The sequence below is a fragment of the Hyperolius riggenbachi genome, chromosome 3, assembly GCF_040937935.1.
Source record: "Hyperolius riggenbachi isolate aHypRig1 chromosome 3, aHypRig1.pri, whole genome shotgun sequence".
Classification (NCBI taxonomy): domain Eukaryota; kingdom Metazoa; phylum Chordata; class Amphibia; order Anura; family Hyperoliidae; genus Hyperolius; species Hyperolius riggenbachi.
This window is the reverse complement of record NC_090648.1, coordinates 144,478,886-144,491,504: the sequence shown is the minus strand read 5'-3', so window position 1 is coordinate 144,491,504 and position 12,619 is coordinate 144,478,886. Positions and strand designations below refer to the sequence as shown.

Sequence of the window (12,619 nt, the reverse complement as noted above, 5' to 3'; positions counted from 1 at the left end):
TCCCTTCTGTGGCTGGGGGAGCACTGCAGTCTCAGGACCAGGACCAGTTCTAGACTTTTTGCTGCCTGAGGCAAACTTGTAAGGATCCCCCCCCCCCCCCCCCCCCACCCACACACACACACACACACACACACCAATTTGAAATGATTGCACAGCACCCGACAATTTACTCGGCTTCATGTAATGTTCTCACATGACATGCTGCAACTCAACTCAATAGCAAACTTGCTGGCTGGGAGTCTGTGACAAACAAACTGCTCACCCTCAGCCACTCCATTCCTCCCCAGTCAGAACAGCTGTTCCACCTCCTCCATTCTGCTGTGCAAGTCAAATGAAACACTGCTGCATGAAACACTGCTGCTCTCCTGCCTCCCCCCTCCTCACTCACTGTCAGACTCCTCACACAGCACAACAAGCTGCGTTTCTCGAATGATGACCTCTTCACCTCGCTCTCCTCTCGCTTCTCCTCCTTCTCTGACTGCATGTTGTTAGTGTAAACACAGTAAAAAAAATGCTGCCCCTGTAATCTCTGCCCCTGTAATATTACTGGCTTGGCCACCCATGTCGTCCAAGAAGCCAGTGACAGAAGGTTAGTTACAGGCAGAAAAGGTGTGCTCACTGGTTTGTGGATGACAGAAAGAAGAAGGATAAGCTGCTCCAATTTGGAGAAGTCAGAACCTTTGTGAGTGTTTGCACATGAAATAGCATCACACAAGAGAGGATCTGAAGCAGGATACTGTCACTTGCAGGGACGTTAGGGTACCAATGATTAGACAGCAGAACGCTACAAATTATGACAGGTTCTCCTTAACGTGTGGCTGTAAAGCAAGACATTTTAGAATTGGTCTGTGAAATGTATATGCATAACTTTTCTGTAAAAGACTCAATTCACCCTCTTATTAAACAATGTAATTATAATGCATCACCAATTTTGCCACCGTGAAGTAGCCCCATAGCTGCCTATTGTTTATAGCTTTTTTTGTCATGCCCATATAAGCTTGCGGTTGTTTTTATCCATTTATAATACCTAACATTATTGCTTCCTTATGCATTTTTAACACTTGACCCCTTCTTGCTGTTACCTTACATTTGTGGGTGAAATCCATCAGCTGGGGGGGTTGCTGGGTGCACCACCCTCCACTATCCAATTATGGCTGTCAGCCTGACACAATTATACCTGTACTGTATAAATTACTGGGGCCATCTTTACCAAGGCTGGATTTATACTTGTTGTGCCCCTAGGCCAAGCATGTTGTGGCTCCCCTTTCTTGTGCAGCAAGTGCCCCTCCCATTCCATGTGCAGCCCCTTTTTCCATGTGTAACATCCATGTACAGCAACCACATGAACAGCTCCTTTGAGCTTCAGTTTACCTTTTCATGTGTTGCTCCCCATTTTCCCTTCCCTTTCATATGTAGTTACATAGTTAGTTTGGTTGAAAAAAGACATCCGTCTATCAGATTCCTAAATACGGCCTATCCTGTAATGCTAATTATATACTTTGTCAGTTCCACATGCCCTGTGTGTGGAGTCCACATTCATCCTCAGCATTATCTATATCTAGCCATTGCCCCTGGTATGCTGTGTTTATTATGCTGGACAACTTGCTTTGTACACATGGTGGACATGCATCGTCCACATTTTTTTGCATTCTGTAATTTGCTGTTAGTTTTTTTTTCTCCCTTTATTTCTACTCTGCCAGAGTCCAGAATGCCTGTTCTCCCTGATCATTTCTTCTACAAAACAACCAGCAGTGAGTGTACACCGTGTTCCGCCCAATGCTCAATACATTCGCCGAGTCTATAGAGTCTCACTCGTTCTGTATGCACAGTTTTTATACAGTTTAAATTGCTCTGTGACACACTTTCCTCTTGTCTCCTTTGTTAATACCTTTTAATTTCTGCTGGATGGCGTAGCGTGCTTTCCTCTCCTGATCCAGTTCATTACACAAGGTATCTGGGGAAAGAAAGAAAGGAGACTTTAGCTTCTCATGCTCAATGACAGTCTCTTCTCTAGATATTTAACCCTTTCCTCACCAAACAGGCCACATACAGCATTGCTATTTATTCCAGCCTCAATATATTCCTATTATCACCCTGTTTAATTATGCCACAAAACTATACCTGTATTTAGATATAGCAAAGGATTGATTTAGGCTGGATAGTGTAATGGTTAAGGGCTCGACCTCTGACACAGGAGATCAGGGTTCCAATCTCGGCTCTTCCTGTTCAGTAAGCCTGCGCCTTTTCAGCAGGAGACCTTGGGCAAGACTCCCTAACACTGCTACGGCCTATAGAGCGTGCCCTAGTGGCTGCAGCTCTGGCGCTTTGAGTCTGCCAGGAGAAAAGCACAATATAAATGTTCTGTGTCTTGTCTAATTCTAAAAAAATAATAATTTAAAAAATACTAAGTACAGGTTTACTTATATGGAAGACATGCACAATATTTATGATTTGTCTCCATGCTTTAATTGGATTTCTCTACAATAGATCAGAAGCTTTGCCAGCTGCCACACTGGAATGCGAGCTGCACGCAGTAAGATGTATGAATGCCCTGCATACACTCGTGATCGCAGGCAGGATGCCTCTGCAGACAAGACTGGGTTAAAGGCAGTCTTCCCAGCTAGACAATGCAGAGCAGTTTGTTAGAAGTGAGTTACAGTAAGGACACTGCCTGTGATTTTGTGCTGGGAGGCAGATGGATACGAGCAGAATTAAACACAATCGCAGGCATTAACACGCAGGTAATTTTACGCCTCGATTTTTAATTTAGAAACCCATGCAAATTAGCGTGCAGAGGAGTTCAATCACTGTTTGGTAATGGTGCCTGCAAGGCCCAAGCGAGGCTTGTTTGCTATGTTTAGGCTAATCAGAGGATATTAAATAAGAAAAAATAATTGTTAAATTACCTTGCATTTAAACCTAGGCGATGGAGCTGATTGTAAACAGCATCAGACGAGGGAAGAACTGCAGGATAGCTTACCTCTGACAATCTGCAGCTGCTGGACCATCTCTTCTCTGTATGCCAACTCCCTCTTCATCTGGTCCTGGAAATTGTCTGACAACAGAGGGCAGGAGTTAGTGCAACAAACACACAGCTCTCCATACTTACAGGCACAGGATTGTGGTGAAATGAACAACACATTCCCAAACGCACACTGAGCACTGGAGAGGACAATCATTAGCTGACACTCCATCCTGGGGCTTCTAGAGGCCTTCAGTGTAGGCAGTGACATTACCAAGAATACAATCATAGCTTCTGTGCTAATCTCGCCTGTGGTATTAGCATGGGAGGGTTATGTGTGATCGGGAACAGGTCACCTGAGACTTGCTACAAGTCTTTGAATTCACAGGTTTAGCAATTTAACTTTCAGTTAATTATTTCCCGTAGCCTAAAGAATGATTGTTATAATGGTAACAAGTATAATACGTTGCTGGCCAAGTTACCTCTGGGAGCTAATTGAAGCAGGTACAGTGAATGTCTGATCATGTATTCTCTTGTATTTTCAATCTCTTACTAGATGGAAATGTTCCTGTGCTCTAGCAAGTGTGAAGGCTTTTGTTCTAGAAGTACTACACCAGTCATACAGATATGGTGAATATGCCTGCTACTTTATCTATGATAACTACAAAGTGTTTAAACCAAACTGGATCCTAATGCTGTCACTAAGGAGACCAGGAGAACCTAACGATTCATGGCTTCTTAGGCACTGGGCACCTTTAGTTTTGGTCCCCAAGTGACAGCAATGACTATCCAAGCTCAAAGCTGTCTGACACCAGAAAAGGTAAGCAGCCTAATTTGCCCCAACCTCAACAAAGCTGCAAATAAAATTTAACATGGAGATGAGGCTGACTGGTAGAGGTATCAGCAGGGTCCCCTCATAATTCTTCAGGGAGTGGAGATTTTCCACCTTTATGGATAGTCTTGCAGACCCCTTTCAGTCTAGGTGCACTTTCACTGGCAGTATCAATTGGCTGTCTCAGGAAAGTTTGGTACACACACATACATGCTTGGTTTGGTCAAGCGTTCATATCAATGGAGAAACTAAGGGTGGGCAACACAGGATGTGCTCCAGTAGCCTTATCTCAGTGAAAACCAGTAGCAATTGGCTGGAAAAATTTTACTTGGGGGGCATTGGTTGTTCCCCCATGCAGGGATATCAACAAGTGGTGTGGAAGGATCAGGCAGACACCAGAATGTTTCCCGATTTAAGCTGATTTAAGCTCAAAAACTGGTTTAAGCAACAATCATCTACTGCCTGTAGGCTGAAATTAGACGAGAGTCCCCAAATTATGTAATACTGGGAAGACTGGGTGGCAAGTTACTCTGCGAATAAAGAAGAGCCACCCACAGACTTGTTTGATAACCTACTTGATTGCCACTGTATTCCCCTGAGCTAAGCAGTGCCCACAGAGTCATCACTCAATTCCCTTCTCCTTCCTCCTTTCATAGACATAAACATGAATACTTGGCTGAGGTGTGCAGTCTTGTTTATTTGTCATTTAGCCAGAAGGAGGTCCTGAGGGACCACCCTTGCTCTCTATACTTCAGATACCCATGGGCAGCCAATGCCTGTTGTCTGACAATTGCTTCTTTAACAGTCACACATGACATATTCCATCCACCATTCTCCAGCCCCAATGAAAAAATAAACAAGCCACTGTACAAGATAAAGGCAGTATAAAGTATATCACATTTTTCACATTTGAGAATGTTCACATACACTGTATATTTCTGCATGTATTAAGATATAGTTTGTTTCAGTTCAAATTACTGTTTAAGCTAATGCTTTACATATCTTGTGACATTAGTACATTTTTTGAAAATATATCTGAACTATATAAAAGAGGAACTGTAGTGAAAAGAACATCAGAAATAAATTACTTATTTTTTTACAATATTCATTGATACATTATTTAGTCATTGTTAAACCTTTGCTTCCCCTGACATTTATCATTTATTTATGGCAACATCTTTATTCTTGTGTGGTGATCTCTGCAGAATATTTGTTTCCTGAGAGTTCTAAAGCCAGTAGAATACCGGTATGTACTCGCTCTCCCAGAATGCTCTGGGAGGAGGATTCTGCATACCTAACAACCTAGCATAAGCATCACTGGGAGGGTGGAGCTACATACCAATATAAAACAATATTGTATATAGAGATAGTAAATAATTCTGACGCTGAAACCAGGAAAATTACTTTACAAGTGGGTATTCTGAATAATTTACTGCATTCTACTATATGTCACTACAGACAGTGCCTCTTTAATACATACCGTAATTATTAATAATCTCATGTTAATTTGTGCACCACTGTGTACAATCTGACTGATATGCTGGGTAACACTCTGCACTGCCATCATTGTATAACACAGTGTAACTGCCATTCGTTTATGGAAAGACTAGTTTATAGGTTGCCAACCATACTGGCATGCACGTAGCAATGGATGACAGTATTTGGAAAAGCAGTGTTAAGCATGAGCACAAGTCAGAAAAAAAAATCACAGGACATTTACAATGAATACAGAAAGTAAAATGATCACTGCATTGGTAATGGTGTGGTAATGGTCTAAATACCTTTTAGACTTTGAAATTCTCGTTCTAGCTTTTTCCTTAAATCCATCTGCTCCATTAACAGTTTCTGCAGCTCATCTGTGAAAAAGAATCTGTGAGTGAGGAAGCTTTTCATATAATGCACACACTCACTGAATTCACTAGTCTGAACTATCAGCTCAGTATCACAAGTATAGGGCCTACTCTCTAGTGCCGAATTCAGACATTAGCTTGATGACGGATGATGACAACAATGATGAAAGATATGCATGTAAACATGCACCCTTGGTTTGACCAAGCATGCATGATGTTCATTCCTATAGAGAAGGGAACAGTGCACTAGTGGTTGACTATTTCCCCAGCAGGGTAAGTCCCAAAGGTCAGATGAGGCTTCTACACACCCAACCAGTGCTTGATCTGGTGATGCATCTATACATACTTTGCAAGTGTATTTACATCACAGAAGCCTATAGGCACAGATGTCCTGGCAACTTAGACTTCACCCTCCATGAACCTACAAGCCACCACCAAACTGCACCGCAAGTGTGCTGGCTGTCCCAGCTGTCATTTCTCCCTTACTTCCCCTGCCCGGTGTAGGTAGCCGCAGGTGCCCCTTAGTATTAGGTAGCCAGAAGTAACCTCAATATTAAGTAGTGCCCCCAAATACTAGGTAGCTAGAAGAACCTCAGTGTTGAGAAGCTAGCTAACTGAAGAGAGATTTGGTCAGTGGAATGCACAGACCCAGGTGAGTAACCTCTTATTTACACTCTGATCAGCAATCTGCAAAGGGAAGGAGACACTCTGGGAGGGGAATGAGCTGCCTTTCCATTAGTGTTGGGCGAACATCTAGATGTTCGGGTTCGGGCCGAACAGGCCGAACATGGCCGCGATGTTCGGGTGTTCGACCCGAACTCCGAACATAATGGAAGTCAATGGGGACCCGAACTTTTGTGCTTTGTAAAGCCTCCTTACATGCTACATACCCCAAATTTACAGGGTATGTGCACCTTGGGAGTGGGTACAAGAGGAAAAAAAAATTAGCAAAAAGAGCTTATAGTTTTTGAGAAAATCGATTTTAAAGTTTCAAAGGGAAAACTGTCTTTTAAATGCGGGAAATGTCTGTTTTCTTTGCACAGGTAACATGCTTTTTGTCGGCATGCAGTCATAAATGTAATACATATAAGAGGTTCCAGGAAAAGGGACCGGTAACGCTAACCCAGCAGCAGCACACGTGATGGAACAGGAGGAGGGTGGCGCAGGAGGAGAAGGCCACGCTTTGAGACACAACAACCCAGGCCTTGCATGAGGACAAGAAGCGTGCGGATAGCAATTTGCATTTTGTCGCCATGCAGTCATAAATGTAATACAGATGAGAGGTTCAATAAACAGGGACCGGAAACGCTAACCCATCACAGATGTTCATTGTTCATGTTACTTGGTTGGGGTCCGGGAGTGTTGCGTAGTCGTTTCCAATCCAGGATTGATTCATTTTAATTTGAGTCAGACGGTCTGCATTTTCTGTGGAGAGGCGGATACGCCGCCGATCTGTGACGATGCCTCCGGCAGCACTGAAACAGCGTTCCGACATAACGCTGGCTGCCGGGCAAGCCAGCACCTCTATTGCGTACATTGCCAGTTTGTGCCAGGTGTCTAGCTTCGATACCCAATAGTTGAAGGGTGCAGATGGTTTGTTCAACACAGCTACGCCATCTGACATGTAGTCCTTGACCATCTTCTCCAGGCGATCGGTGTTGGAGGTGGATCTGCACGCTTGCTGTTCTGTGTGCTGCTGCATGGGTGTCAGAAAATTTTCCCACTCCAAGGACACTGCCGATACCATTCCCTTTTGGGCACTAGCTGCGGCTTGTGTTGTTTGCTGCCCTCCTGGTCGTCCTGGGTTTGCGGAAGTCAGTCTGTCGGCGTACAACTGGCTAGAGGAGGGGGAGGATGTCAATCTCCTCTCTAAAGTCTCCACAAGGGCCTGCTGGTATTCTTCCATTTTGACCTGTCTGGCTCTTTCTTCCAGCAGTTTTGGAACATTGTGTTTGTACCGTGGATCCAGAAGGGTATAAACCCAGTAATTGGTGTTGTCCAGAATGCGCACAATGCGTGGGTCGCGTTCAATGCAGTCCTAGGCCGAAGAGGTCATAGCCTAGGGTCACAAAACCTGTTTATTTGGGCAATTTCAATGGTGGCGAGTCTGACGTACATAAATCGCAGCAATGGCCGTTAGCAAAGTCTGAATCTCACGAAATGTCTCATGCAGGTAGAAGACATATTGTTAGACTTGGATTCCAAAGATAGGGTCCCTACATCTCTGCAAACCAGAGTTACAGGGGTCCAAAATTGGTAAAATCCCCCATAGGATTTCATTGCCTCCCTATTTCACTTTCCAAAATCTCACATCTTTTCAAAGGGCAATGGCTCAGCAGTACCAAATTTTCTAGCATTGTAGGGACCCTTAGGGGGAACATGACTGGTGAGTTTCGGGCCCCTAGGCCGAAGAGGTCATAGCCTAGGGTCACAAAAACCTGTTTATTTGGGCTATTTCAATGGTAGTGATGGTGGCGTACATAAATCTCAGCAATGGCCGTTAGCAAAGTCTGAATCTCACGAAATGTCTCATGCAGGTAGAAGACATATTGTTAGACTTGGATTCCAAAGATAGGGTCCCTACATCTCTGCAAACCAGAGTTACAGGGGTCCAAAATTGGTAAAATCCCCCATAGGATTTCATTGCCTCCCTATTTCACTTTCCAAAATCTCACATCTTTTCAAAGGGCAATGGCTCAGCAGTACCAAATTTTCTAGCATTGTAGGGACCCTTAGAGGGAACATGACTGGTGAGTTTCGGGCCCCTAGGCCGAAGAGGTCATAGCCTAGGGTCACAAAAACCTGTTTATTTGGGCTATTTCAATGGTAGTGATGGTGGCGTACATAAATCTCAGCCATGGCCGTTAGCAAAGTCTGAATCTCACGAAATGTCTCATGCAGGTAGAAGACATATTGTTAGACTTGGATTCCAAAGATGGGGTCCCTACATCTCTGCAAACCAGAGTTACAGGGGTCCAAAATTGGTAAAATCCCCCATAGGATTTTATTGCCTCCCTATTTCACTTTCCAAAATCTCACATCTTTTCAAAGGGCAATGGCTCAGCAGTGCTAAATTTTCTAGCATTGTAGGGACCCTTAGGGGGAACATGACTGGTGAGTTTCGGGCCCCTAGGCCGAAGAGGTCATAGCCTAGGGTCACAAAAACCTGTTTATTTGGGCTATTTCAATGGTAGTGATGGTGGCGTACATAAATCTCAGCCATGGCCGTTAGCAACGTCTGAATCTCACGAAATGTCTCATGCAGGTAGAACACATATTGTTAGACTTGGATTCCAAAGATGGGGTCCCTACATCTCTGCAAACCAGAGTTACAGGGGTCCAAAATTGGTAAAATCCCCCATAGGATTTCATTGCCTCCCTATTTCACTTTCCAAAATCTCACATCTTTTCAAAGGGCAATGGCTCAGCAGTACCAAATTTTCTAGCATTGTAGAGACCCTTAGGGGGAACATGACTGGTGAGTTTCGGGCCCCTAGGCCGAAGAGGTCATAGCCTAGGGTCACAAAAACCTGTTTATTTGGGCTATTTCAATGGTAGTGATGGTGGCGTACATAAATCTCAGCCATGGCCGTTAGCAAAGTCTGAATCTCACGAAATGTCTCATGCAGGTAGAAGACATATTGTTAGACTTGGATTCCAAAGATGGGGTCCCTACATCTCTGCAAACCAGAGTTACAGGGGTCCAAAATTGGTAAAATCCCCTATAGGCTTTCATTGGGCCTCCTATTTACCGTTCCAAAATCTCACACCATTTCAAAGGGCAATGGCTCAGCAGTGGCAAAACTCACCAGTCATGATCCCCCTAAGGGTCTCTACAATGCTAGAAAATTTGGTACTGCTGAGCCATTGCCCTTTGAAAAGATGTGAGATTTTGGAAAGTGAAATAGGGAGGCAATGAAATCCTATGGGGGATTTTACCAATTTTGGACCCCTGTAACTCTGGTTTGCAGAGATGTAGGGACCCCATCTTTGGAATCCAAGTCTAACAATATGTCTTCTACCTGCATGAGACATTTCGTGAGATTCAGACGTTGCTAACGGCCATGGCTGAGATTTATGTACGCCACCATCACTACCATTGAAATAGCCCAAATAAACAGGTTTTTGTGACCCTAGGCTATGACCTCTTCGGCCTAGGGGCCCGAAACTCACCAGTCATGTTCCCCCTAAGGGTCCCTACAATGCTAGAAAATTTGGTACTGCTGAGCCATTGCCCTTTGAAAAGATGTGAGATTTTGGAAAGTGAAATAGGGAGGCAATGAAATCCTATGGGGGATTTTACCAATTTTGGACCCCTGTAACTCTGGTTTGCAGAGATGTAGGGACCCCATCTTTGGAATCCAAGTCTAACAATATGTCTTCTACCTGCATGAGACATTTTGTGAGATTCAGACGTTGCTAACGGCCATTGCTGCGATTTATGTACGCCACCATCACTACCATTGAAATAGCCCAAATAAACAGGTTTTTGTGACCCTAGGCTATGACCTCTTCGGCCTAGGGGCCCGAAACTCACCAGTCATGTTCCCCCTAAGGGTCCCTACAATGCTAGAAAATTTGCCACTGCTGAGTAATTGCCCTTTGAAAAGATGTGAGATTTTGGAACTGTAAATAGGAGGCCCAATGAAAGCCTATGGGGGATTTTACCAAATTTGGAGCCCTGTAACTCTGGTTTGCAGAGATGTAGGGAACCCATCTTTGGAGCCCAAGTCTAACAATATGTCTTCTACCTGCATGAGACATTTCGTGAGATTCAGACGTTGCTAACGGCCATTGCTGCGATTTATGTACGTCAGACTCGCCACCATTGAAATTGCCCAAATAAACAGGTTTTGTGACCCTAGGCTATGACCTCTTTGGCCTAGGACTGCATTGAACGCGACCCACGCATTGTGCGCATTCTGGACAACACCAATTACTGGGTTTATACCCTTCTGGATCCACGGTACAAACACAATGTTCCAAAACTGCTTGAAGAAAGAGCCAGACAGGTCAAAATGGAAGAATACCAGCAGGCCCTTGTGGAGACTTTAGAGAGGAGATTGACATCCTCCCCCTCCTCTAGCCAGTTGTACGCCGACAGACTGACTTCCACAAACCCAGGACGACCAGGAGGGCAGCAAACAACAAAAGCCGCAGCTAGTGCCCAAAAGGGAATGGTATCGGCAGTGTCCTTGGAGTGGGAAAATTTTCTGACACCCATGCAGCAGCACACAGAACAGCAAGCGTGCAGATCCACCTCCAACACCGATCGCCTGGAGAAGATGGTCAAGGACTACATGTCAGATGGCGTAGCTGTGTTGAACAAACCATCTGCACCCTTCAACTATTGGGTATCGAAGCTAGACACCTGGCACAAACTGGCAATGTACGCAATAGAGGTGCTGGCTTGCCCGGCAGCCAGCGTTATGTCGGAACGCTGTTTCAGTGCTGCCGGAGGCATCGTCACAGATCGGCGGCGTATCCGCCTCTCCACAGAAAATGCAGACCGTCTGACTCAAATTAAAATGAATCAATCCTGGATTGGAAACGACTACGCAACACTCCCGGACCCCAACCAAGTAACATGAACAATGAACATCTGTGATGGGTTAGCGTTTCCGGTCCCTGTTTATTGAACCTCTCATCTGTATTACATTTATGACTGCATGGCGACAAAATGCAAATTGCTATCCGCACGCTTCTTGTCCTCATGCAAGGCCTGGGTTGTTGTGTCTCAAAGCGTGGCCTTCTCCTCCTGCGCCACCCTCCTCCTGTTCCATCACGTGTGCTGCTGTTGGGTTAGCGTTACCGGTCCCTTTTCCTGGAACCTCTTATATGTATTACATTTATGACTGCATGCTGACAAAAAGCATGTTACCTGTGCAAAGAAAACAGACATTTCCCGCATTTAAAAGACAGTTTTCCCTTTGAAACTTTAAAATCGATTTTCTCAAAAACTATAAGCTCTTTTTGCTAATTTTTTTTTCCTCTTGTACCCACTCCCAAGGAGCACATACCCTGTAAATTTTGGGTATGTAGCATATAAGGAGGCTTTACAAAGCACGAAAGTTCGGGTCCCCATTGACTTCCATTATGTTCGGAGTTCGGCCCGAACCCGAACATCTAGATGTTCGCCCAACACTACACGTGACCCGTTCGGCCAATCACAGCGCTAGCCGAACGTTCGGGTAACGTTCGGCCATGCGCTCTTAGTTCGGCCATATGGCCGAACAGTTTGGCCGAACACCATCAGGTGTTCGGCCGAACCCGAACATCACCCGAACAGGGTGATGTTCTGCAGAACCCGAACAGTGGCGAACACTGTTCGCCCAACACTACTTTCCATCATCAGGCGCCTGTAGGTACATGCCTACAGTGCCTAATGGAAAATCCGGCCCTGCTGGTAATCATCTGTGAAATCTACATACTGGTCTGCAGCCTTTCTTCAGCTGGTGAGTCCCAGCAGGGTCTGATGTCACCTCCATGTGGGCACACCTCCGTATAATAACATTAGGGTGGAGGTTGGAATGTGGGCACACTCTCAGGGGTTAAATGACTCTTCTCTGCTTCTTCATACAGGTAGCCCCCTACTCACAAACACTTTTTACAAACTTCCATACATATATACAACGTTGCCCTCATGTACAATATACACTGTATATTATTCTTATTACATTATTTTGTTATTGCATGTTGCAATGTAGTTTAAACCATTGTAGGATGGTTAATGCACATTGAGAACAACCAAAATATAGAGTTGTCCAAAAGTATATATCCCAATATGCCAATGTGTGCAATGCATGCTGGGCTTACAGTTGTACTCTGGGAAGGGAACCTGTTGGTTAGTAGAGAACCAACATTGGTGAAGGGGTTCCTGATCAGCTATGCTAAAGAATACGGTAAGTGTTCTTAAAATATACATCTCTTAAGAAGACAGACTCAAATTCCTCACTAATCAATTATGCACTATAT

The 12,619-nt window shown here is 44.5% G+C and overlaps 1 protein-coding gene and 1 long non-coding RNA gene across 5 annotated transcripts in view; one reads left to right on the top strand and one right to left on the bottom strand.

Annotated features, from left to right (window-relative positions):
• Positions 1–12,619, bottom strand: part of SKOR1 (SKI family transcriptional corepressor 1) — a 44,783-nt gene that overhangs the window by 6,920 nt on the left and 25,244 nt on the right. For all 3 annotated transcript variants that reach the window (XM_068275039.1, XM_068275042.1, XM_068275040.1), the window contains exons 6-8: positions 5,576–5,650; positions 2,981–3,055; positions 1,889–1,954 (exon numbers count right to left, since the gene is read on the bottom strand). In XM_068275039.1, the coding sequence (XP_068131140.1) occupies positions 1,889–1,954; positions 2,981–3,055; positions 5,576–5,650 (216 nt within the window). The remainder of the gene's footprint in view (positions 1–1,888; positions 1,955–2,980; positions 3,056–5,575; positions 5,651–12,619) is intronic.
• The window catches only part of LOC137563066 (uncharacterized), a 203,781-nt gene that overhangs the window by 174,731 nt on the left and 16,431 nt on the right, over positions 1–12,619 (top strand). Inside the window, exons 3-4 of one of the 2 annotated variants that reach the window (XR_011030238.1) lie at positions 2,924–3,111; positions 3,519–3,592. This is a non-coding gene — a long non-coding RNA (uncharacterized lncRNA). The remainder of the gene's footprint in view (positions 1–2,923; positions 3,112–3,518; positions 3,593–12,619) is intronic. The other variant, XR_011030239.1, reaches the window with a different exon arrangement.